This window comes from Rhinolophus sinicus, linkage group LG03, assembly GCF_036562045.2.
Source record: "Rhinolophus sinicus isolate RSC01 linkage group LG03, ASM3656204v1, whole genome shotgun sequence".
Lineage (NCBI taxonomy): Eukaryota > Metazoa > Chordata > Mammalia > Chiroptera > Rhinolophidae > Rhinolophus > Rhinolophus sinicus.
In genome coordinates, this window is record NC_133753.1 from 50,878,959 (window position 1) to 50,906,349 (window position 27,391).

A 27,391-nucleotide genomic window follows, 5' to 3' on the forward strand; every position below is an offset into this window, starting at 1 on the left:
TTTTCAGTAAATACTGTAAATGTATTTTCTCTTCCTTATGATTTTATTTTATTTTTTCAATTATAGTTTCTATTCAATATTACCTTAGTTTCCTTATGATTTTCTTAATATTTTCTTTTCTCTAGCTTACTTTACTATAAGAATACAGTACATAATACATATAACATACAAAATATGTGTTAGATGACTGTTTATGTCATTGGTAAGGCTTCCAGTCAACACTAGGCTATTAGTAGTTAAGTTTTTGGGGAGTCAAAAGTTATATGCAGATTTTTGACTGTGTAGCCTGTTGGTGCCCCCAACCCGTGCATTGTTCAAGGGTCAACTGTATTTTCTCAAAAGTTGAACCTTTAAAAACAGTTCACATTTTTTCCTTCAGTGTTTTCAAAATTTTGCCTAAAGCTATAGCAAAGATGAACACAAAAAAATTGTAACAATAGTGAGCAATTATATAGGATTGTAGTTCTACTATTACTGATTTTTCTTTTATATTTGTTAAATTCTAGGTTACTAGTCACCCAATTTCCTTTAGGGGAATTGTAATTTCAAATAGCTCCTGGGCTCATGCTTATACCTTTATATATCGTCCACATTTTTTTATAGATTATATAGTATTAAAATAACTAAATTGATACCATTTGATAGTCTTTGTAATGATTAATAAATGACAAAAATAAACAAATTTATAAACAAAGAGTTTAAAAGGATAAATATTTTGTTATCTTGTTCCTAAATCCAAATTATGATAGTATTATAAAATACAGAGACCTTAGGTATGGTGTAAGCAACACATCACAAGAAAGAATTACTATTGGTTCCTTTAAGCCAGTGGTTAAACTGTTTCTTTGAATTTTTCCCAAACGTACTTCTAATATGGTGAAATATTTTAATTTTTTTAAATTAAAGTTTATTGGGGTGACAATGGTTAATATAAAATATATTTTTAAATATATTTGTATTCATTTAAAAATCTGTCATAAACACATACACAAATACACAATGTTTTCTTATTTTGTCAGGGTATCTATCATTAAGCAAAACTGGGAAAAATATGCTTTTTGTTTACATTACAACTTCTGATAAAGAGGTTTTAATTAGGAAGCTGGCAGCTCTGCACTGGTCTTCCTATAATCCAGGCTTGAACATTTTTGCTCATATAAAATTTCACAGAAAATAACATTATTACATCATACTTGTAGAACACTAGATACCAGCTCACACTCAGACATGCTAGCTTGATACATACTACTCCCAAAGCTAATGATAATGTAATCACAATACCTTATGAATAGTTTTAGAGCTTATTTTAAATGCAGGGTACTTTTTGTCTGGCATGTTTATAAGTGGTTGTTAGATATTGTTTGTTTCAACTCTGAAACAAAACTTTACTTCCAATCATTTCCCAACAGTCTACAACACCTTAATGAAAGTGTATCCTGAGACTGCAAGATGGACCTGAAACAAACAAAATACTGATATCATTTGCAAAGATTCATCAGGATTCTCTCTAGACTGTATAACAGAAGTAAAATGAATTTTGAGGTTGAATTGAAATTGCAATTATCATCCATAATTCTTAATTTCAAGTTTTTAATCAAAACAGCCTGATTTCAGTAAGAGATGACATAAATCTGATAAATAATATACACTAAACCATATCAGTTTATACTTATAAAATATTATTTACTGGTTTTATATATTGGAGGTTACCATAAGATTTCATTTGAAAAGTGGTTTCTATTGCAAAAAACATTTTGAAACCCTTGCTTTAAGCTATAAATTTCAATAGAAGTTAAATGACTTAGCATACCAATTTGGCTTTAGCTACAGATTTCCTACCTCACACAGCAATGCAACGCAACATGTTAGCTTTTCCATTCTCTTAGGACTAGATCATCTGAATATTCAAATTCAATAAATTTTGTAATACTGAAATGAGGTTTTGCTTCCTTTCTGCAAATTTGATACTAGTGAAAATATATAAAAAAGCTCTGAAAGTAAATGTAAAGGTTCCAATGATGTCTACTTCTTCCGTGGTTGAGACTTCCTTCCACTATAGGATCTTGCCTTCTACTATCAAAGAAAGAAAGAATACTGAGGAAAAGGAAGCTCTGCTTGCTTTCTTCCAGCTCCAATAATTTTGAGCCTCGTGACCCCTCCTATATATGGAACAGAATCTCTAAAGAACATGCTAAGAAATGTGGACACATTGAAACTATGAAACTGCAGGGTCCTAATGATATACTCTAGATATCATTTGCTCAACTTTCTCTTAAATATAATTATAAAATATAAATAAATAAAATGAGGAAGGATGACTCAATGACAAAATCACTTGAAAGTCAATATTTGCAAGGAAAATACCAGGTTATCATTCTACATAGTCCCGTAGAATGATATCTATGTTTCATTCTATATAGCATATATGTTCATATAAAACAGACTGGCCACTGATAGAGACCAATGAATACGTCCATAAGTTAAAAATGACATATTTTAATATAACAAAAATTGTTTCTATTACCTGTTCATAGTTTAAACGTTGAATTTCTGAAATTTCTTTTGGCTTTGCATCAAGCATGTAATCTCCTGTAAAAAGAAATTAAGAAGTTGCCTTTTTAAAATAGTACTTTTTTCTGACTACAAAGGTAATAGATTTTAATTATAAATTATAGCAATAGGTGGCATATAAAATTAACTCCCCAACTCTATTCAGAGAAAATCAATATTAACTGTTTGCTAGTCTCACACATTTTTTTCAAAGTACATACTCTAATTCTTTTGAGCTTTCTTTTCCTTACATTTTACAATATATTTGAGCATCTTTCACTAACTACAATAAAGCTCTAAAGGGTTGTACCAAGTTTCACTGATATTAACAATATAACTATTACTCCATTACCAAGAATGGGTGTTATCAGTCTTCTAAATGTTTGCATTTTGAGAAGTAAATAAAATTATTTTGCATTTAAAAAAACTGGTATCTTTTTATATATGTATTTTATTTTGGTTTCACCTTTTTAATATATGTATGACTTTTAGTATATGTGGCACCTTTTAAATATATGTAGCTCCATTTTGATATCGGCTGTACCTTTTAATTTATATTTTGCCTTTTTAATTATGTATTAACTATATATACTCCTTTTCTTTGAATTGCCTGCCTATACAACTATTATTCTTATTGAACTATAAAAGCTCTTTTTGAATTAGAGGAATCAGAACATTTACTGTTATATAGGTGGTAAATATTTTTTCCCCATATGGGCTTCTGACTTTATGTTGATGATTTTTTGTCTACTGTCTGTGATACAAAAATATTTAATTTTAATATAGTCAAACTTCTCTATTACAGCTTCTGGGTTGAATGTCATGTTTAGAAAGATCTCCACCTCTTAAAAGTATACAAACATTCACATATGCTTTCTTCATGTAATTTTGTTTGTCTTTTTTAATGTTTAAATATTTTATTATCTGGAATTTATTTTGATATAGTTATATATGAAACCAGCTTCTCACCGACCCTCCGAAATCACTAACAAGTTGATTAAATTGTTTATAATATAAATCTTATTTTCTAATTCAAATTAACTTCTTAAGACTGCATCAAGTATTCTCTTAAGCTTTCCAACTGGTAAAAAATTCCTATGAACATTAATATATTATTATTTGTACTTCTAATTAGAACTTCACGATAGCAAAACCTAACTAGTAAAGATTTTATTTCACATAGGTACAAGAACTACTTCAAAAGTACTAAATTAATTGATTTGCAGAGCTATATAAGCAAGTCTATTTAACAAGTATTTCTGAGTCCTTCCCTATATGGCACATAGTATGTGTGCTATGTGTGTGCGTGTATGTGTATATAGAGAGAGGGGTTTTAATACAGCATTTAACTGAAAACTACTATACTTTATTTTGAGTAAATTCTATACATTATTTATTCAAATAATCAAGAACATAATTGCTATATTTGTATCCTATATTTCATTTATTAGAAGAATCCGATATTTTTAAAAGGCTGAGTTTGTTTGTTTTTTAATCTTTTTTTTTATTAAAGTTTATTGGGGTGACAATTGTTAGTAAAGTTACATAGATTTCAGGTGTACAATTCTGACACATCATCTATATACCACATAGTGTGTTCACTACCCAGAGTCAGTTCTGAGTTTGAGTTTCTAAGGTAGCATCTTTCAGTTTTAGATATCTAAATAAATCTACTCTTACGAGTGCTGTTTTTTCTAGCTTATCTAACCTTTATTGCCTGAAATTAGTCAACAATACTATTTCAATCTATTAACTATTTCATGAGAGTCTGTGTTTAGTAATGGGTTAAAACAAATATTAGGAGATGAATGGTTCTCTTAAAAAACCAATGATCCATTTGAGCAGAGAACATACAGGAAACAGAGAATAAGATAATGATAAAGTATAATACAGTGAAAATGTAATAAATGCTTTAAGTATCATATAATTTTGAAAAGAGATATTGATAAAGTCTGTAGTACTCAGAAATATATTTTGGAGAGGGTAGTATTTAAACTGGATTCAGAAAAATGGGAAGATCTTGGCAAATCAGTGAAGGAAACAGCATTCTTTAAGGGAGAAAGAGTGATGGAAAAAGTACATATTAAGAAACATCATTTTATACAGACAGTTTATAAGAAGGTTTATATGTAAGATTTATGTTGCAGAATGGTGGGAAATATGGCTGGATGAGTCAACTCGATCAGATAATAATAAATCATAAATAATATGGCTGCTTATAAAAGATCATAAAGGATCTTTATGTTTTTAACTAGACAAGTGCAGGATGAAATTGATGCTTTCTAAAGATAACACTGGTATGTAGGCTTATTTGGAGGGGAAAGGAAATAATAGAGTTTGCAATAAATCATGCTGTGAAGTATTAGTATACAAAGAGGAGAAGAATTTCAAAGAAAGAATCCATAAGACTTTGCTACTAATGGGATATACCAAATAAGCAGAAATCAAGAAACAAAAATCTGAGAGCTTCATTAGGCCAAAAAATGGAAGACAGGGTTTGGCAGCAGTTAGCTTATCCCACGTAAGCATTTGGAAAAGAGGAAACGTGGTCAACACTGGGCAATATTAAAATGCTTCAACATTGACCAACAAATATAGTATTTATATTCAAAAGATAAAATACATTATCTCTTTTAAAGTCAGAGAACACCACCATCCCAACAACCATTTTCCTTACTGTAATACTATGTTAATCTCATCATCATATAAATTATTTTGGATGAGTAAAGTCATAGTATAAATTCCAATTTGTGTGACACTTTTTTATGTTATCTTCCTACCATTTCTGCCACACTTCCTCCCCACTTTACTTTATTAGACCTCTTAGTACTTTCTAGGTATCCCTGTTCTGTTCTTCTTTACACCAAAGCCCTACAACAAGCCTTGTCCACGTGTGGCCCTGCTCTATTACTCTAGTTAACAAAAATTTCCAAATTAAAATCCCCTCCTCCTCTAATCTTTACCGATCAAAATTCCCATTCCCTTGTGGTTTCTCAGCTTGGTGCTAGGAAATCAATTAATGGTTTCTCTTATCTTTCTACTAGTGTTTGCTTATTAACTCAAAAACATTTCTAGTTCCTCCAGAGAACTGGAGTAATCTCAAGAGGAGAAAATTCAAATAACTTAGAAAATTAAACAATTTGTCCTGGCAGGATTGGCCCTGAATGAAGTTTACTTTTGGCAAGGCAAATTCTTCAGAATCTTTTTTCTCGCATCACTCTTGCTCACTGCTACCCACATCCCATTACAATTACATTACTTTCATGCTACCTGCCCTAATAGCTGAGTCCCCTCACCCAGGACTTCCAAACCTCTTTCACTACCCTACATCTAGATATTTCTTCATCAATTTTTGTTTATCCCCCATTAAAATTTCATGATCTCTTTTAGTCTAACCCACTTTATTTATGTTTTCTGGTCCTAAATGTAAATTTACAGACTAGATCTGTACTGTCCAATATATTAGCCAGCAGCAGCATGTAGCTATATAAATTTAAATTAAAATTAAATTTGATATTCAGTTCCTCAGTCATGTTAGTTGTATTTTAAGAGCTCAAGAGCCACATGTGGCGAGTGGCTACCAAACTGGAGAGCATGGATATAGAACATTTCTATCATCATAGGAAGTGCCATTGTACAGTGCTGATCTAGATCTTTGCTCTCAACTCTAGATTTTTATATCCAATTGCCTTCCTGAAATCACTTGGATATCAATAAACATCTCAAAACCAAAATTGTGATATTCCTCCCTAAACACGTTCCTGCCATTTTTTCCTATTTCAGTTGAAGTGAACTCCATCCTTCCAGTTGTTCAAGCCAAAAACCATGTATGACCCTTGACTCCACTCTCAATCTCACCCCATATTCAACCAACCAGCAAATTCTGCCAGCTCTATATCCAGAACCTGACCACATTTTACAACCTCTACTTCTACTACCTTGTTTGAAGCTACCACCATCTTTTGCCAGGTCTAATAGCTTCCTGATCTCCCTGCTTCTGTCCTCACCCCACCTAAGTTCTATTTTCATCATAACAGCTAGAGAATTCTTGTTAAACTCAAAGTCAGATGTTAGTTCTTTGTTGAAAATCGTCTAATGCCTTCCCAGCTCATTCCCAGCAAAAGTTAAAGTTGCTGTAATAGCCTACAGGGCTGTATATGATCTGACCCCATTACCTACTATCATCTTTTGCTACCTCCCCTTTGCACCCTCCATGGCAGTCATACTGGTTGTTCCTTAAAAGCATGACACATATTTCAGCCTTCCCATGAAATATATCTTAGAAATCACAAAGTCTAAGAATCACCACGCTAGACTAAAAGAGGTATAATTAGAAATTCTATTTCTAGATATCTAAGTAGTCAAAGTAATCTATCCACGTCTGTGAGGTTCCCTAGCCAGTAAATGGGATTAAATGATATTAATTACATAAAGAAAAGGGTTTTCCAAAAGCTGCAATCTCTTACTTCATCAAGCCTACATCTCAAAAAAAACAAACAAAAAAAAACAGCTAGTTGTCTAAAATGGCATAGACAAACTAATCAGCTAACAAAAAAAATTAATTAATAAAAATACTGTGAGAATACAGATTAAGATGTCCTCTTTGGTAATAGTATAAATATATAAATTTTTATTTGCTAAATTATAAAAGACCTCAGTGTGATACACAACTACCTGCTCATAAACAAGTTCCACTCAATGCAGTTGGTCTGCAAACTGTGTATTACTGGTCTATTTTGAAATAAGAAGCTTGCATAAGAATGCAATTCAATACCACTGCTTCCTTCATCAAGAAATTTTTGCTATGAAAAAATTTCAGGTGAACAGAACAATGTGCTTATTAATGTAAATGTTTTACATTCTAGTACAAGCCCCTATCTCACTGCAGACTGGTAGCTAACATTTTATAGACTGGCATAAGTCCATGAAGCATACTTTGGGTAGCACTGTTCCAAATCACCTCCTGGGTCTTTCATTCAAGTCTACTCAGCATTTCTTAACACTTTCTATAGGCAATATCAGAGTTTCTATGCCATTTCCCATTCTTCAATTTATTTGAATGAATATGTATCTTGTTTTCTACATGTAATCCAGTCTCCTTATATTACAAAATTTTAATCCTGGTCAGAAAGAAGGCTTTAACATCCAAGAACAATAGCATACTGAAACAAAATTTTAATTAAGACATTAAAAATTATAATTTAAAGTAGATTACATAATAGCACCTCAGGAAGGTGAGATTTGGTACTATATTAACTTTGAAAACTTTGTTTTATTTTGAAAGAGATAAAAAATCATCCACTTTTCAACACTAACCTAAATATTCCATCAGCTGTTCAGCAGTTATGATTTCCATCATCGGTGGAAGTTTCACCTGAAAAACAAAGTATATTTTCTATAAAATCAAACGTTTTAGGTGATTAAAGAATTTATTCTAGAAACACAAGTGTGTATGTGAATCTACTATATGTATACATCAACATTCACATTATTAAAATCTTCATGACAAATTGTTATAAAACACAACAAGTTCAATCCTATCACCATCAACTTTACAAAATGATATAAGGTCTCATAGAGACATTAAGAAATCTGTTTTCAGAGATTCGTGCTCTGCCTTTCACCACCCACCATGACTGTCATTAGGCACCTGCAACAGTGTTCTGCGTGACAGAAATGCAGTTAAAGGGCAGGAAGAGGCACCAAAAATATTGTGACAGGTCACCTAAAGAACAGTTTTACTGAAGACAGGCTTGACCACAACTCAATATCCTATTACTTCAGTCTGCACTGGCCATTTTTTATTGTTGAATGGCTAAAATGAATACAGTATTAAAGTATCAGTTACACACTGAATAATTCATACCGTATGATTCTACTTGTAAGGTTTTGAAACAGACAAAATTAAGCTGTATTATTTAGAGTTGCACATTTGGTGATAAAACTATAAAGAAAAGTAAAATGAATACCATAAAAATCAGGATTATGGTTAGCCCTAGGGATAAGAGGAGTTGGAAAAGAGTATATAAGATACATCTGAGATGCTGGCAACTCTCTGTTTCTTGACTTGTATGATAGTTCCACTAATATTTGCTTTATAATAACTTGTTAAACTAGATATGTGTTCTATGTACTTTTCTGTATTATATTTGACAATAAACATTTTAAAGTAGATACATATGTTATAGTCATATTTGTTTCTAACGTTAATTCAGCTTTAACACAGTCTAAATTAATTTTTCAAATGAATTGTCAGATGAGTTACAGATATTATAGCTAATGATTATAAATATTTTAACTGACTTATTCAAAAGCATACTCTGTGGTATAGTCATAGGAGAAAAGTCAATACTGTAGGATGGAAACTCAAACAAAGTAATTAATATATCAATGATAGAATAGCACCATAGTTTAAAATCCTTCAGGAATTATTTTCTGTTCAACCAAGGAAATCACTGAAATTAGCAATTTCTCCAACAATTCCCCCAAGTGCTGAAAAAGGTGCTCTGGGGTGTTTTTGGTACCAAATATGGTAATAGTATGTCACAATTTTTTGTTTATTTGTTTTAGTCAATGAATAGGTTCTAAAAAAGATCCCTGTACAAAGAACAGTGTGAGACCGTCTGAGAGCATACATGACAGTTGACAATGATTTAGTTATCCAGTGGATTTATTGCTCAGTGCAAACAAAGAGATTCCATGGAGGTTTTGATCATTACTTGATTCTAAATATTTTTATTTTCTGTGACATGTTTTTTTTTAAATGCAATAGACTATTTTTTTTTTAGTAGTTTTAGGTTTACAGAAAAAAATTGGGCAGAAAGTACAGAGTGTTCCTATATATGGTATATTTTTAAATTGACCCTCATTGGCAAATTATAGTCCCCTGGCTGTTTTTCTAAATAAAGTTTTATCGAAATACACCCTCATTTGTTTATGAGGTCTGACAATTAAGTTCGCGAACTTGCTGCAATGATGGGCTAGGCTTTTTTGATATCAGAGGGCTTATTCATTATGAATTTGTACCAACTGGACAAACAGTTAACCAAGTTTACTATTTGGAAGTGCTGAAAAGGCTGCGTGAAAAAGTTAGATGACCTGAACTTTTCACCAACAATTCATGGCTCTTGCATCATGACACTGCACCAGCTCACACGGCACTGTCTGTGAGGGAGTTTTTACCCAGTAAACAAATAACTGTATTGGAACACCCTCCCTACTCACCTGATCTGCCCCCCAATGACTTTCTTTACCCGAAGACAAAGGAAATATTGAAAGGAAGACATTTTAATGACATTCAGGACATCAAGAGTAATACGACAACAGCTCTGATGGCCATTACAGAAAAAAAGTTCCAAAATTGCTTTGAAGGGTGGACTAGGCACTGGTGTCAGTGCCTAGCTTCCCAAGGGGAGTACTTCGAAGGTGACTGTAGTTATATTCAGCAATGAGGTCTGTAGCACTTTTTCTAGGATGAGTTTGCGAACTTAATTGTCTAACCTTGTATTGTCTGGCTGCTTTTGCATTACAGTAGAGTTGAATCTTTGCAACAGAGACCATATGATCCACAAAGTCTAAAATGTTTACTATCTGGTCCTTTACAGGAAAAGTTTGCTGATCCCTGCTTTAGATAATTTTAACTGTTATTATATAATACTTTATCAGGTGCTTCAGTATTGCTTTTGAAGGTCTGATATTTAAACCACTGTGAAAGTTTATATTCTGAACTGTCAGACCAATTGAAAGTCCCATTTACATCTAGCAATGTTTCTTAAATAAGACCTATGCATTCTTTATCGCAGACAGATTCACTACAGAAATATATTCACCAAAATATTCCATAAATGAATAGCTTACTTATCCCTCTGCTTTGGTTAATGTAGTAATCCTACTATAGAATTATAAAAATAAGAAACCAAGGCACTAACCAGTATATGTATTTGTGAAATACATTCTACAATTATCGATTTCTACAAACAGATAATTTCAGGGTTTAGCCTTGAAATTTCCAAATAATAACTGCCTACCACGTGTTGCTTCAAATATTTGAAATAGGAAATGACAACCTCTATACTGATTTTAGAAGTGAAACAACAAATATGCAAATATTTTAACTGACTTATTCACAAGCATACTCAGTGGTATGTTGATTTCCTGAATCTTAGCCAATATAATATTCTGGATGTTCATTAAAACTAGGGACAAAAGAGTATAATAGTGAAGAAAAATGACTGCCTCTCACTAATACTTTGGAGCCATCAACAGATCTTAATTTTTTTTAACCACAAAATGATCTTCCTGAAAGCTTGCTTCTCTTTTTGCTTTCCTCTACCACCATAGCCTCAAAGCAAGTGCTAAAGGTTTTGTTAATGATCCTAAGACTTTCACTCCTTTGTCTCTTTAAATTTTATTAAAGAGCAATAGATTATGGGACAGCTAGCTAAGAATATCGAATTAGCTAAGAATTAACAATTGTGGCATTCTGTCTGAATCTCTAAATTTACAATTTTATAATTAGAAAAAAAATAAATGGAGTATGACCTAGGTTCTCAGGCGGTCCTCTTTTAGTAATAACCTATAACGTTTATAAGTAAAGGAGAGTACTTTAATTTATATGTGGGTACTTGGAAGGTATTCTCTTAAGTAGTTTAAATAGTCTTCCTGAAATCTGAGCAAAGCCTCCCAAATTAACACATAGTTCCAAATTAATAGAGTCCAAATAAAATGAAGTTTTTATTCTCCAGGAAAATAATGTCCTATCCTATAAATATTTTATTGTATTAACTAGATTTCCTGAGCAAATTAATAATATAAGCACAGCAAGAATAGTTAAATTAACAAAGGAAATAGCTACTCCAACACCAAATACTCAGCCATAGGATAAAACCTCATTAATTCAGCCCAATTATCTGTGATTTTTAGTCATTTAAAGAGTGAAGTGTATTTTAGAATAGACTCAAGCAACCAAAAGGGAGAACAACAAAAGACCTTCTGTCTAAAGTGTTAATAAAATCTTAAACAGGAATGTAAAACATCCAAAAAGATATACGCCAAGACTTTGATACCTATGATTTTAATATTCTGAGGGTAGAAAGAAATGCAGAGGACCTAGAAATAACTAAGAAATAAGAAGCAGTTTATATAGGTAATGGTAAGTATGAAAATAACCAGCCAAAGAACATTATTAAATGTTTCATTAGAATACCAATTAATAAGTACTCAAGAAATACATAGTCTGAATTCTAACACCTCTTTAAAGTTGGAAAAATACTTAAGGAGATAAAAATATTAACTGACAGTCTCTGCTCTTTAGGAAAGTCAGGAAAAATATTTAAATGTATTGAACTTCTACTAATTGCCATTCAATTTACATGTTACCCTTAGTCCACAACAATCCTATGAAGCAGGCATTATTAAGTTCAAAGAATAAACGAAGGCATTAAAAAGTTAATTTGTCCAAAGTAGAAGAGCTGTAGTGTGAATTGAGATCCTGACTCCTAAGTCAATTATCTTCTCCATTATACCAGTATTTATAGACTTTTACAAAACAATGAAATCGTATGTAAAACATCATCTGAAATATATTTTAAATGATTAATTGACAGGACTTTGCGACCAATGAAAAGTGGAGGATGATGGGGAAAGAATAATTGAAGTTGACTCTAAGGCTCAGGAGACTAAAAATCAAGATCCATGCAATCAATAAAAATCAGATTTTGGGTAAGGGAAGATAAGTCTGTAGAAGATATCTGCTTCAGAACTGTGAAGTTTAGTTTAACATTCAAACAGAAAGTTGAGTTGGAGCTCAGGAGAGAACCATTATTGATTTGTACATGAAATATTTGATTCCTGTGCTGCAGTCTAGTTTTGCATTACTATGGTAAAATGGACCAACTAAATAATGTAATTTCTTCTTAGCAAAAATTTTACTAATTTTGAATATGCTGTAAATCATTTCATTCATGATATTTTAAATTAAAATTGTAAAGAAATTATTTTTTTGAAAATATTGGAAGCATTATTAACAGGAATTAAAAGGAAGAAATGTCATTTTTTCAAAATAAGAACTAAAAAATTAAGGATTCTTTCAGCATGCCTTTAATTTTGGCTACAGCAAATAAACTTATGCATTACAAACTATTATACATCATGCTTTATATTCTAATTTCTTACATGTACTATTTGTTTATTAATAATTACTGTACCTAAAAATACTAAAACTCAGATTTTTAGTAAATCTAACTGACTTTCTACTTGCCAGCAGTATTTCAAAGCAGGAAAATTTTATAAGAGACAACCTTCAACTTAGAAAGGCCAATTTGAAACACTTTCACCATCAATTTTTATCATAATTTAGACCTCATCCTCAGAGTAATACCAAGGCCTACTTAAAACTATTTAAAACCATCAGAAACTGCAGATATATTCACACATATTAGATTTTCAAGAATGTCCTATTTTATATGCAATTCAAAGGGTTTTAGAGTAATGAAGAATGTTGTTACAGTGAATTTTACCAGTGAAAGATTTACTAGTAAAAAAAAGACATCTTCAGTTCAAAATACACTGGATTTATATATAAGAAGGTCAGCAAGCTTACCATGCTGAAAATTCCACCCTCTCCCTCAAAAAAAGCCGAAACTTTTACATTAATTGCTTGAAAGATAGCCAGTAATAGCGTAAGACAAGAGACCAGTTAGAAGGCTACTGAAGTAGTCCAGGTGAGAGATGAAGGTGGTCTGAACTAGATAGAGTAGTGGTAGTAGAGAGAGTTACTAATTATTGAAAATATCGTATTCAATAAACTATGATGGAAAGGCAAGCTCATTCACCACAGAACCCAAGACAGGCTCTGAAATTGGAAGTGTCTGAGAAATCAGAAGACATGGGATAAAGCATAGAGAGCTAAAAACAGAAGGAGTCTGTATAAAGAGCAGCTGGTACCAGATCCCCAGGTTTTCGTCTAAGGAATCATGAAGTCTAGTTCTGTTTCTCTGACTTTATCACTGGCTCTTTCACCCTGCTTTGTTTTAGACCAATTGTCCACAGGCTTACTGGTATCTTGAATTTTAACTTCCCAACCAAATATCCCAAGTAAGAGTTCAGGTTCTGGAGTGGGTGATAATCTTCCTTGGGCAAATTACTTAAACTTTATGCACTTCAATTTTCTCTCTATATAAAATAGGAACAATATCTACATGAGGATTTCATGATGTGGTTGAGGAAATTAAAAGAGAAAATGCATATAATGCCTGTAAAATACTTAGCATAGTACCTAGACATAAAAATAATTGAGTACTTACCATTATTACTCAAAGCTCTATGATTGCTGGTACCACCTGTGCTCAAATGTCCTTCACCCAGGACTCAACATAGACAAGGTTGGATGGGGAATGGGATGGTTTTCCCACTGAAGGGCTACTCCATAGCAAGGGGAGAGGAGAAAATGAACACACTGATAATGGGACAATCAGCCCACTGTCAGTATGGATACTATCATCAGTCCTCATCCACTTTATCTCACCAATCTAGAGATACCACACTAATCTTAATTCTTAGGAGAGACTAGACATGAAAGTCTCTGAAGTGTTACTTGCACCTATTGTGTAAACAAAACTCCATCACGGTGTGAAGTTTCTAATCTCTTTTTACAGGATCTATATTAAAAAACAGGGTGGGCAGAGGCGAAAATGGAAGCTCACCATCTGTTTTTCCATTTTTACAAGTAATAAACACTCTTGGAAAACCTCAAAAGGGCTTTCTGTCTACTTTAGTAAAAGGGGAATATGAGAAAATTTGTGTGATTGCAATGTTCCTACAAGTCAGGAAGTTAAAAAAACAAAACAAAACCCTAGTCAGAAGCAAGAAGAGGTATCTGAAGAGTATGACAAAAAAAAAGTCCTCAAAGAGGGAGGGAGAACTAGAGCAAACACTCAATGCTGGCAAGAGGCTCACCCTCATGGTGTCCCACTATGCAGGTGATAGAGGATGTCCATTTAACCGTCTTTGAATTTTCTGTTAATGGCCTTTTGCTCACTTTGCTATTGGATTGCTCATCTTTTTCTAATTTGGAAGGTCTCTTTATAAATTAAGAAATTAGCCCTTAGATACATAATCTGGCAAATAGTTCCCTCAGTTTGTAGTGTGTATTTTGATTTATTAGTTGCTGGTGGGATTTTATTTTTGGGGGTGGGGGGTATGTTTTTTGACTTTTTTTAACCTTAAGTTTTTTGGTTTTTTTACAAATTCAAATGTATTTATCCTTATGGTACAGTTTCTAGGTTTACTGTCTGGAGAAACCAGTTTAATGTAAAAAAATCTTGCTTCAGAACCCTGGTGTTTCTCCCTGGACTTGGAGTAGGAGATGGTCTCACCTCCTATTAAGCAAAAAAAAAGAGGGAGAAAAGAATTTCCTACCCAAAAGGGCTGGGGAGGAGAGGAGATGTGTCTCCAGCATCTTAAATCAGAACAGTGCACTCATTTTTCTACTAGAATGCTATATAATGATTAGATACATAATGATTAGCTATAAAATATGATATGTCCTCTATCACAATGTACAGTGTAAGATATATAAGGTTTTTTTTTGAGTGTGTGGGGCCCAGAACCTATAACATTCTTTCTATAAGAAAACAAAAGTATGACAAAGCAGATACTCCCTCTATTATTAAATTAATACCTTCATAAACATAAAAATATTAAGGCAGAAAGTTTTCTAAATGTTTCATAGTACAAAATTTAAATCATACACAAAAATAGAAAAATAACAGCGTAATGAACTTCTAAATCACTTAGCTTCAACATTTATAAAATAAGGCCAGTATCACCAGAAACCAAATTTTATATTTTGTATCTTCTGACTTGTTGATTTTTATAAACACATCTAATTAAATGAGTCACAGCCCTCAAATATGCCTGTAAATGGCATTGTTTTTGACAGATAAAAATGAGAGATTAAAGAAAAACTAAAATAATCACCAAATATAGTCTAAAGTAAAGAACCAAATTGGAAATGTATTCCAAGACATAAATTTACCTGATGTTAAACAGATTTAGACATTTGAGCTTGCATTAAATTTAATGAGTAGCTTTTCCTTTTTTCTTGATTTGTTGGAATTATCAAAGCTCAACTATTTTACAAATTATGAATGATCACCTACCTACTCTCCAGTCCAAAAACAACACTTTTATTTAAAACTCCAACATTTCAACTCAGTACTTACATTTGATAATTTTAACTGTTATCGCTCATGTAGAACCATGGCATTTACTTCCTTTGAATCATTCAAATCCTCCCAATATGTTCAGTTTATTGGTTTTCTCATTACTTCATCCCCCCAAAAAGAGATGATGAACTGTTTCACTTTCAACTCTAATTCCATTGACTTGCCATGAATCAACCCTTGAAAAGCCCAATCCCTGATAACCCTAACTAGCCATTCTTCCTGTCTCTATTTCCAGGTATAAGAGAATTACTGGGGTGGGAGGAAAGCAAAATTAACATATCAAGTTTTTAAAGAATACCCTAACTTATCAATTGCTATTTATTACCTTTCTACCTATACCTCAAATTCCTACTATGCATAATGTCCAATGAGATTAGAATTAAAAAAAAAATACAATGTACTTTTCTCACAAAACCAACCCCTCGATGCTTTACCTCTTTACCTCTTAATTACTGATAAGTTTGATGTTAATAGTTGTTACTGATGGGGTCAACTGTTAACACTGTCAAAATGGAAAATGAGGCCTCAATTTCCGTCTGCCTCTCTAAACTTGTCTCTGTATGTCTCTGCCTTGTTCCATTCCTTCCATTACTTCAGAAAATGAGATTGTTGTTTCTTTCCTCTGAAGAGAAGTTTACCACCTAGTCTGAGGAGTCCATATCTTCCTGATTTTTCAGTGCCCTTGTCCTCACGACTGTCCTTTTTGACAAAATCTTTCCTCCACCATCAGCTCCTCGACGCTGTTGCTTTTGACAATAACTAACCACTTGTTTTTTCTAACCACTTTTTTTTATTACAGTCTCTCTCGCAGACTATCATGACATTCTCCTATTTCTAGTTCTTATTCTTGTCTCAAATTGTGCCTATGCTGGTTTCGTTGATACTCTTTCCCTTAATGTCTAGCATTCTCTCTCCCCACCAAGTTGAATCTTTATTCCTCTGTTTTCTCTATGTCTGCTAGAGATTGGGGTAGAAGAGGGAGTGGGGAAATTGAGTGAGGACAGGGACGATGTTTTCCCTGGCAATTTGTAGTTCCCTATATATACTGGGATGGAAAAAGTTAACAACTATTGCTCACCACTCTATAGAGAATTCATTTATTCTCATAGCTTACATCTGTGTAGTATTTCCCCAATTCAGTTTTTCTCCATAATTTTGACCTCTTTCCTGAGACCCAGTCCATGCTTCTAGAGACATAATAAACATTTATATTTTCATGTCCCACTACCAGACATTTCCAGCCTGACACAACCAAACTTTGACATCAACTTCCTAAAGTTCCCATCTGAAACATCTCTACCTTTTGAATGATCCAATCTCCATTGCCCAGATTAGAAACAGTGGTGTCAGCTCCTTCATTTCCTATAGCCAGGTAGTGATCAGTGCATCATTTAGGCTGTGACATCAAAGAGAAAAGAACTCCCCATCCAAAACAGCTAGTCTCATCAATTCTTACTACATTCACTACAATCTTACCTCTAGTCTCATCTCAAACAAAAATACCACTTTCACCATGGCATTCCTCTGTCCAGTAATTTATAATAGCTCACTATAATCAGCGATATATAAAGTCTAAATAACCCCAGTGATGGGACCCGTCTGAAATTGGACAACCACCTTCATAGCCTATTTATTATTTTTCTCTACGATAGCATTTCTCAAACTTTTTGGTCTCAGGACCCTTATAGTCCTGAAAAATTATTGAGGACCCCAAAGAGCTTTAGCTTATGTGGGTTACATGTACCAATACTTACTGTACTAAAATGAAAATTGAGAAAAATTTTACACATAAGAATACACAAGCATACATTCCATTAACTGTCAAAGCATGATGTCATCACACATCATGCAGCCTGGAAAATTCCACTGACATTTGTGAGAGAATGAGAGGGAAAAACGCAAATAACATCTTAGTATTATGAAACAGTTTTGACCTCTAGAACCCCTGGCTCACTTTAAGAACACTATCTGACCCCATTTTCTTAATCAGTCTCCCTATCAATCACTGATGACTACTGATGAGTAACTTTTGTGTTCAGCAAGAGCATGGAGGCAGAAATAAAGCTAAGAATCACAAATTTTAAAATAATCTCCAAATTCATTAGCATGCCTGCTCATTCAGTCTAACCTCACCTATCAATTTTATTTCCTATTGCCATTTCCTTTCCCTCCTCCCCCGTACTCCAACCGAGGTTGGAGTCCTCAAACAGAACAAACCTTTTTTTTTTTTTTTTTGCTTCAGCATCTTTGAATGAACTATTCCCTCTGCCGGGAAGGTCTTCTCTCATCCTTCAGACCCACTTCATAGGTTGCCAATTCTTTGAAGCTTTCTCTGACACATCCCATCCCCAATTACCTTTTTCTTTGCAATTCCATAACACATTTAGAACTTCTCACATTGCACCGTAATTATTGTCTGTCTCCCCACTAATTGTGAACTACATGAGGACAGACTTGCATCTTACTCATCTTTGTATTTCTAGTACCTCACATAGTGGGAACCCAAACGTTTGATCATTCACTTGAAGCAATGTCTTTCAGAGTCAGTTCAATGCTCATCTATCCGCAAACATTCTAGCCCACAGTATTTGCTCCTTCCTCTGAACTTCTGCAGTACATACTATACAGAGACTAAGAAGAATGAAAAGCCTAAAGGAAACTGTTATAACCTTCCTACAAAAAGACTGGGAACATTGGCCCAGAGGATCAAGTCTAATTCCCTAGTCTGACATTCAGTGGCCTCCTTCATCACGTGGCTCTTCACCTTTTCAATTTTATTTTCTATTATTCTCCCACTCCTGTCATCCAAAACACACTATTCATTCTATTTTTCTCTCTCTTTTGTTTATACCCTTCTCTCTCCCAGGAATTCCATTTCCTTGTTATTCTAAATTCTACTTCTCTTTAAAAGCTTGGCTCAAGACCCAAAAATTCCACAAAGCTCTCTGGGACTATGCCAGGCCAAAGGAAAATGTCCCCTTTTGGGATATCTAATGCATTTCAATCTGTTACCTATAATCTAGTATTTATAGTGTATTGTCTTGCATGGTTCTTTAATAATTTCAAGTATAAGTCAATGCTGCAACCCCAAATAACTCAACAGCTCTTTAAGAGCAAGCACAGTCTTCATTCAAAATATTTGAGTGGCAGTATGTACCAGATGCTAGTAAGTTTTTTCTAATCTTATTTCTTTTGCATCAACCTTTCCTAGTAACAGGAATACTAAGGCACGTAATAAATACAATTCCCTTTACTTGATTTTCTTCCTAACTGGTCAGAATAATCCAGGTTATTTTTTTCTAGGGGACGTTTTATCTATAGATATAATTATCAATTTGAAAATAAAATATGTGTTATAGGATACATCTTCTCAGCACCGTAAAATGCAAGCTTAAAAAAGACACTCCATTTATAGATAACTAACTCACTTTGAGTCTGAGTCCTCAATATACTTACTTTTGATGGGCACTTCCCTTTTATGCTCATTTACCTTGAATATATCTTTCTTATTTTAGTTGATACAATTTTAGGTCCCCTAACATTCTGATGCATGGTTACTGGTAATGCCAAACTAAAAAGAGCCAAAGAAATGAGGCAAGCAAAAATCATGCATAAAATTATAACAACCTTTGAAAACCAAGAAGTTATGGTAATTGGGTCTCAGACCAAAGCTTTTCCTTAAATGGAATTTGTCTAAGGGGCCACATCTTCCCTATCACCATTTCGTTAAGTGTCCACACCCAAATAGAGCTAGCATTAGTTGGAAAATAGACTAAACATAACAATCAGAACTCGATCCCTGATTATCATATTGATGATAACTTCTGAAAATCATTTCCTTCTATTATTCACTCTTTTGCGTATGTGATAGTCAGTAAGAAGGAATAACATACAAAAATATAGTTTAAAAATGATGATAAGAGTTAGGATGCTCTAAGTCCTAGTTTATTGTAAGTATACCAGCCACAACTGAAAGTTAAACTCTTATTTAAACAGTACAAGAGAGACCTGGGGTTGCCAGCAATTCTTTCTGACATACGTCTAATGCTTTCAACATGGTAGTCTCAGAATGAATTTCATGTAAAAAGAAAAGGGGACTAATGAGGAAAGAGAGGAGGAAGTCATCAGTTAATATACAGCAGCTCCCCCACCCCGTTTTTTCCCCCTCCCCAAAAGCTGTAGGAAATAAAAAGCTGCAGAAGGTACCTTCCAGGCCAGAAGCAAAACATTGAGGATGGCCAGTAATGGGCAGGGTCCATTCTCATTCTGGGTAATGATGGGTGTGTTCTCTTCTTTCCACTGAATCCACTTGATGTGATAGACAGATTGTCCCGGGAAGCGTTCCTTGGAGGCCGCCAGCACCTGAGCTGCCTCCCCCTCTTCCTCCTCCTCCTCCCCCCTGCACAGAGGCACAACCCCGGGCAACACCGCCGTGCCGCCCTCCTCCTCCTCGGGGACCCTGCCCTCAGCTCCTTCTTCACTATTGAACTCAGAGCTACTGGGGAAAGAATGCAGGTTAGAGAACGACTCCAGGGAGTCCAGGCTCGGCGATTCCCCAGGAGGACTCGGGTCGCTGCAACTGCTGCTGAGGCCGCCGGCGCTGCTGGGCTCCGAGGAGCCCGCGGCCAACTCTGGCCGGCAGGTGCCGGCGGGATCCGAGCGGGCGCCCGAGTCTCCGGCCGGACCCAACCCATGGCCCGCTCCAGCCTCGGCTGTCTCCGGGGAGGCGGTCACCTTGTGCTGTCCTCTCAGAGGCACCTTCTGGGCAGCAGGACGCTCCAAATCGCTCTTCTGCAAGTCCAAGCCCGTGAAGGAGCTGCACGGTTCAGGAACCTGAGGAGAGCTGGCGGGAGGAACCGAGTCCTGGAGGCTCCTCCCGGCGGCCGCCGCCCCCTGCCCATTCCCGCCGCCGCTCTCTGCCGCCCATACTTCAGGACCATCCCCAGCAGCGAGCCTGGTCTCCTGTCGCCCTTCCTGCGGAGAACCTGTCCCTGGCGCTGGCGCGGTGGCCACCCCGTGTTCTAGCGGCTGCAGGCTCTCGGGGCCGCTCTCCATACCCAGCCGCCCGCCCCTCGCTCTAAAGAGACCGCTGCGGGTTCTCCTCCGCCAGCGCCTCCGACGCCATGACAGCGGTACTGGCAGCTACAGCGCCCTTGCGCGGCCTCGTCCAGGCACGTCACGGGGCAGGGCACCGGGAGCGCGCGCGCGCCGCCGCGTGGTCGGCAAACTCTGGGCGAGCCTACGCCTTCCTGCGCGCCGCCGGGTGACGGCGATCTGCGCGGCGGCCTCCCGCGTGGCCCCGCCCTCCCACGCGCGCTCTCGACGGTCCGTCGGAGCGCGCGCTCTGAGGGCGGGGCGTGGTGGGCGTGTCCGGGGCGTGGCCAGGAGGAAAACATCCTCTCACTATGTGGCCGGAAGTTGGACTACGAGGCATCCTCACCACATGCGGCTTCTTTAAAGGCAAGGCGAGCGGCGCGCAGCTTCGCTGTGACCCTTCAGAGCTGCGTCTTGTGTGGCCCAGTCTCGGGCTCGTGAATGGGAAAAAGCTCGTCCTGAAGGGTTGAGGAGGTTTGTTTCCCCAGCATATAATGTGGAAAGTTGAAGGAGTTTCTTACAAGGTGCAGATTTTAAAGGCTGGGATCTACTTGAGGTGTTTGGATTACCACACTGCGCAAATTCCAGTCTCCTTCGGGTTTGGCTGAGAAACAGTGCTCCCCACCAGCTACCGGTGAAAAAGTTCGCCCTACAGGAGGCGTCAGTGCGGTTGTGGATATTGGCCTGCGCAGCAGGAAAAAGAAAGAAAGAAAGAAATGTGGGTAATTTGGGCCAATAATAATAAATTAGCTTGTGCTTGAATTAGCCAAGTCTTTGAGGTTTGGTTAACTTGGCCTCACTTTGCATAGAGTAGGAAGAGCCTGTTCCTGAAGAACTTACTTTTCTAATTAGAACTGACTCCTCTAAGGGCCATGCAATTTTCAGAGAGGACAGACAAACTAGGCTGGAAGTTTTGTTGGTAACAAAATGGATTTGGGTCCTATTCTGACCTGTTCCAGACAAGGGCTTTTTTTCCTATTATTTTTTAAATCTTTCAGCATTTTCTAGGCTCTGGGGATGCAAAAATTGACAAGACAGGTGTTCCTTCATAGACATACAAATACCTGATACCTAATAGAATGTAATCTTTTGTATCTCTTTTGGTTAGAGTAGGCAGACAAAATTGCCAAGTAGTGTTTCATTCACTCATTTTAACACATTTCAGTACCAAGCACGCACAGCACGTGCTGGATACTGTGTTTGGCTGCTGTGCTTGGCACTGGGAATGCCGTGGTGAATAAGAGGAAGTGCTCATCTCATTTTTTTGTTAAATTTTATTTATTTAAGTGTGTTTTTTCAGGACCCATCAGCTCCAAGTCAAGTAGTTGTTTTAGTCTAGTTGTGGAGGGCGCAGCTTACAGTGGCCCATGTGGGGATCCAACAGGCAACCTTGTTGCAAGCCAGGTGGTCTAACCAACTGAGCTAACCAGCCCACCCGGAAGTGCTCATCTCTTCATGGGGTTTAGTGCCTAGTGGTTTTTTTTTTTTATTGCTACATTTTTAATGCTTGGAAAGAACTGTTTCTTGAGAATGCAGGAGATAGAGCTCCTTCCACTTTTTTTTACATTGACAATCATTTATCCAACTCTCGGAAAAGAGGAAAATTAGAAAAGATAATGGAAAGCTACTTTAGAATGTTGAATTAAGGAGTTTGTGTGTTTTGATCTCCATGTCAATCCGTGAACAATAAATAGTATTGTTCAAATTAGAATTTTTCCTGAAAAAGAGTTACAATGTTAATAGATTAAGAAATGTGCTGCTAGTCTAAGCACTACAGTATTTCAGGCCATTAAGTGCAAATGAGAATATTACATATTTCAGGATATTCAGAATTTAGTATCGTGCCTTGATTATAAAAAGGAGTTTTATAAAGGTGTGTAATATGAATAAATTGAATGAACAAATTATTTCCAGGCCAGAAATCATAGTAGAGCCAAAAACCATGAAACACGTCTCAAATAATGGCTTTTCACTGTTTTATCAAAACCCTACCTAGATAAATTGATATTTGCTCTGGTAGTTTTTATTGGTATATGTTTCAAATACTCACATGCATAATTTAATAATATATTTATAACAGAAAGAAACAGAACCAGTTTTTCTTTTCATATGTTATCAGCAATTACATAAGCCAAGATGAATATGTATGTATTTAAGTTTGTGAAAATGTACATAGTTATTTTTCTAAGGGAGGTGAGAAGTGGCATCTAGGAAGAAATGCCAGAAGATAATAAAATTTTAAAAAGTCTCCTCTATCTCGCCACAATTTTTTTTTCACCTTCCCAATTAAAAAGCATTTTTAAAATTAAATTTACTGGGATAACATTGGTTAATAACATCATATAATTTTCCTCCACAGTCTTGAGTCGTGTTTTTTAGAAGTAGTCACACTCAACTTGTAGATATACTTTAGCTCCTATGTCCATATTCCTAAGTAACATGATTACACTCTGATTTTTTTCAATTAAAAAAATTGTGCATACTGTTTATTGATTTAGTCCCATGAAAGATGAGGATTTAGTTCTTTTATCTCACACTATTCTTCCTCTTCTTGCTCCAACCTCCCAATTATTTCAAAATTTTTAATTAAATAAAGTGCTCAAAACTTAAAGCATTAGAGTTATGTAAGTATTCACAGTAAGTCAGACATTTTACTGTGACTGTGATTATATTTCTTTTCTTGTTAAAGTTTTTTTTTTTTTTTTCTGGAATTAACAATTGCCTTGTTTTATTGGCTTAACTCTTCATCTACCACTAACTCAGCCACAAACTTACCAGCATGGTCAACTATATCAAGTTACCTCTCAGATCCATTTTAGTCTTGGGTCCATCCCTCCTGGAACACGCACTTCTCTTGCTCTGATCTGGACTTGTTGTTTTACAGACCGGATGCACTGCTGTCATCCAAGGAGTTCTCTTTGCTATTGTCTTAGGAATTCCTTCCTTCTGTCTTCCACATTGATTCCTTTCTTTTTGGGACTCCTGTCTTTTTCTTTAATTTGGTGGAACATATTCTTAGCTTCCTGAGAAAGAGTGCATAGAAGATTTCTGTAGATTGTGTACATCTGAAAGAAGATAGATCTTTATCCTATCTTTACATTTTATAGCTTGGCTGGATATAAAATTCAACTTTGGAAGTACTTTTTCATCATTTTAAAGTCATTGATCAATTATCTTCTAGCTTCCAGGTGTTTGTTGTTGGATACTATCAGACTCCAAAATATTTGTATGTGACCTGTCTCTTCTCTCTGAAGTTAATTTGATTTTCTCTTTCTTCTTGGTGTTCTGACAGTTCAGTATTTGATATATCTTTGGATGGTTCTTGCTTTATTCATTGGGCTGGGTACTTGGTGATCACATTCAATGTAGAAACTTGTTTCCTTCAGTTCTGGGAAATTCTCTTTTTTCATTTATTTTATAATTCTTTAATTTTATTGATCTTTTTGTTCTGCTTTCTAAGAGATTTCCTCAACTTGATCTTTCAGTTTTTTTAATGCATTGTTTATTGATGCTATTGAATATTTAATTTCCAATAGTTCATTCTAGTTCCTTTTTATTATTTAATGGCATTCTGACCTTCATCTTTAGAATATTGATCATAATTTTTAATGTATTCTTTATATTTTTCAAAGGATATCTGAACTATACGCTATAAAAAAGTATACTTAGTATGGACTTATTGCTAGTGCCAGAGAATGAGATATAGGCGATTCAAATGTAAAACATTGGTTTTACTCTTTGGGAGGGCAAAATCTGTTTGGGGAATAAAACATATACACCTGAAATAACCATTGAGACTATGTCAGTTAATAATTAATACTAAATAAGTGGTACAAATAATAACTTATAAAAATTTAGATGAAGAAAAATTTTTAGTGTGAGATAACTAAAGAGGAATTAAGCTACATTCTCCTAATTAAAATCACAGGCTGATTATTACCTCAGGTTTAAGAAATCCAAAAAATATATGTCTCTAATTCTCAAAATGATTATTCTTTTAAAATTCTGTTTTTCTTATTTGGACCATAGCTTTTCTAGCTACTATGACAGAAAAGTTGGTGCTATCTTTGACTTTTACTCGAATTTATTTACTAACTATTATCTATCAAGTCTTGTTGATATTATATACCCCTTTCCTACTTCATTGGTCTGTAGCCGCCCCCCCAGATGAGTCCTCCTTATCACCTTACGACTAGAGTATAGCAGCATTCTAATTATTGCCTAGACTATCATTTTCTCTTCCTCAGCTTATCCTGCATAAACATACCTGTAACAGCTGTCATCAGACATTTTGCTTTTATCTTATTGATGGTTCTACTAAAAGTAATTTGATGGTTCTTTATTGTTAGCTGAATTAAAATTGACTCTGAGCAGAAGATACGAAGTATATACTCCTCTTAGCTGTCTACTCAAGATATAATGTAAAAATTCTGAGTTAAAATCAAGGGTTTCTGTGTAACTCAAATTGTCCTGGCTCTGGCCCTCAACTGCTTATGCAGAAACTCCAGCCTCCTGCAAAGTACATTCCCTATTTAATTATTTCTGAGAGCCCCCATGAGGAGTCCCACACCTGTTCAGAAACAAATTCAATCCTATGATAGCCTACCATGTGCTGCTTCTACTCCATGCTGCTTTACCAGATGCTAGTCTGCCCTGGTGGTGTTCTAGATGCATGATGGAGAATGGAGGGAAATGACCTTCTTTTCCCTTTTCATATGCTACAGTATTCATGAAACAGTTCTCTCAATTTTACTTATGTAGTAGTCCTTTTCAAAAGTGGGACCTGAGTATGGGTCCAGATAGGCTGCACCAGGAATGAATTCAAGGACCATATTGCATCACCTTCAACTAAAAATCCCTACTAGCCTGGTCTTACACCAAATTTCAAAGTTTTGTTATTGGATCAAGTGCATCATGCCTTAGGACTTTTTTCCTTAGAACTGTCTTCAAACATACTTCTGCCCTGCCAATCCACCAGTTTGACAGATATCTCTCAACTCTAGTACAGTTGTTCTCAGTGTGGTTTTTGGATTAGCAGTATCAGTATCACCTGGGAACTTGTTAAAAATGAAAATTCTCTAGTCCTACTGCAGATTCTACAGAATCAGAAATTGGATGTAGAGCCCAGCATCCCAGAGGTCTGTGTTTTAACAAGACCTCTAGGTGATTCTGATACATGATAAAGTTTGAGAATTACTATTCTAACCTTAGGAAAAGGCCTCCTCTCCCTACATCTAGGGTAAATAAATAAATCTTAGCAAGAGTAAAAGGCTTCTAAATTCACTTTCTATAGCCAATGCTATTTTTCATTACTCTCCCAGAACTCCACAATGTTCCAAAATTAGTCTTTTGGCCATTTTTTTCTATATATTCTCTCTTGAGGTGTGTGTGTGTGTCCACCTTTAAAGCTAGGTCTAAAACTATGTCTTATCATCCTGATCTCAAAATGCTTTCTTGTTCTTGTCTTCCCACATTTTTCCTTGTTAATGTCAGTCTCTGTCACCCAGGCTTTCAAAATTCAGTAGTTTTGTTTTAGTTTCCTCACAGTCAACAAGTCTTATTTTTTTATTTAAAATGTTTAACATAAATAAATAATTTTGATTTCTTAATACAAAACCAAAACATACTCATTTTAGAAAAATTAGAAAACATAGATAAGCAAAAAGAAGAAAAAAGTCCTTTATCATACAATGTAGAATGAAGTATTAGAGATAACACTAGTGATACTTTGCTGTACCGATATTCTTCCCAAACTTTTCTAGGCATCTGAACACATACATATTTTTGTAAACAAAAACTGGACCATTCTGAACACATTTTAAAAGATATCAGTATGTTGTGAATATCCTAGCTCATTAATATGTATTCATCTATAACATTCCTAGTAAATTAATAATCTTCCATTATGAGACTGAACCACTTCCTGCTTCTTGGACATTTAGATTGTTTCCATTGTTTAATTATGAATTTCACTGAAATTAATGTTCTTGTAACTGAATCTTTACATATGTACTTATAACAATATTCCTCAGATAAATTTCCAGTCGTTTAAGTCAAATCAAGAATTGACTCTTCCTTCAACGTTTTATCCAAGTCTTACTTTCCATTCTCTCTGCTGCTGTCCTAGGTCAGTGAGTGTGTTGGAGTAAACCTGCTAAATAATTTCTCTACTGTTTCTTTTCCTTCGACTATGTTTTATATACCACCAGATTAAAGAGTGCTTTCGTTGTTTCCATTTACTGCTGAAGAACCTAGAAAGTTACTTCCTTAATCACTAAACGTTATGAGTTGGACTGGTATTCAAGCTTTTCTTGATTTGTCCTCTTTCTATTTAACCAGCCTTATCAACTACTAAAAAGTAATAATAACCCTTTTTCTATAAGATTTGCTTTGCTCATTCACTGAACTAATTATACTTATCCAAATCATGGGCTCATTTTGTTTTTCTAATTGAAAATGCCCTTCCTCTTCTCTTAATCCCAGATTAGCTTTCAACGTCTACTCAGATCGTGTCTAACTTC

General features: G+C 35.2%; 2 protein-coding genes across 20 annotated transcripts in view; one reads left to right on the forward strand and one right to left on the reverse strand.

The window, feature by feature from the left end:
• Positions 1–21,009, reverse strand: part of MINDY2 (MINDY lysine 48 deubiquitinase 2) — a 57,710-nt gene extending 36,701 nt beyond the window's left edge. The window contains exons 1-3 of the mRNA XM_019732234.2: positions 19,983–21,009; positions 7,867–7,924; positions 2,525–2,589 (exon numbers count right to left, since the gene is read on the reverse strand). Of these exons, the coding sequence (XP_019587793.2) occupies positions 2,525–2,589; positions 7,867–7,924; positions 19,983–20,831 (972 nt within the window). The 5' untranslated portion in view covers positions 20,832–21,009. The remainder of the gene's footprint in view (positions 1–2,524; positions 2,590–7,866; positions 7,925–19,982) is intronic.
• The window catches only part of LOC109447661 (disintegrin and metalloproteinase domain-containing protein 10), a 240,849-nt gene that overhangs the window by 93,283 nt on the left and 120,175 nt on the right, over positions 1–27,391 (forward strand). Inside the window, exon 1 of one of the 19 annotated variants that reach the window (XM_019732236.2) lies at positions 21,212–21,344. The exons of the other annotated variants lie outside the window; for them this stretch is intronic. The gene's annotated coding sequence lies outside the window, so the exon portion shown is untranslated. Of the gene's footprint in view, positions 1–21,211; positions 21,345–27,391 lie in introns of those variants that run through there. 19 annotated transcript variants of the gene reach the window in all.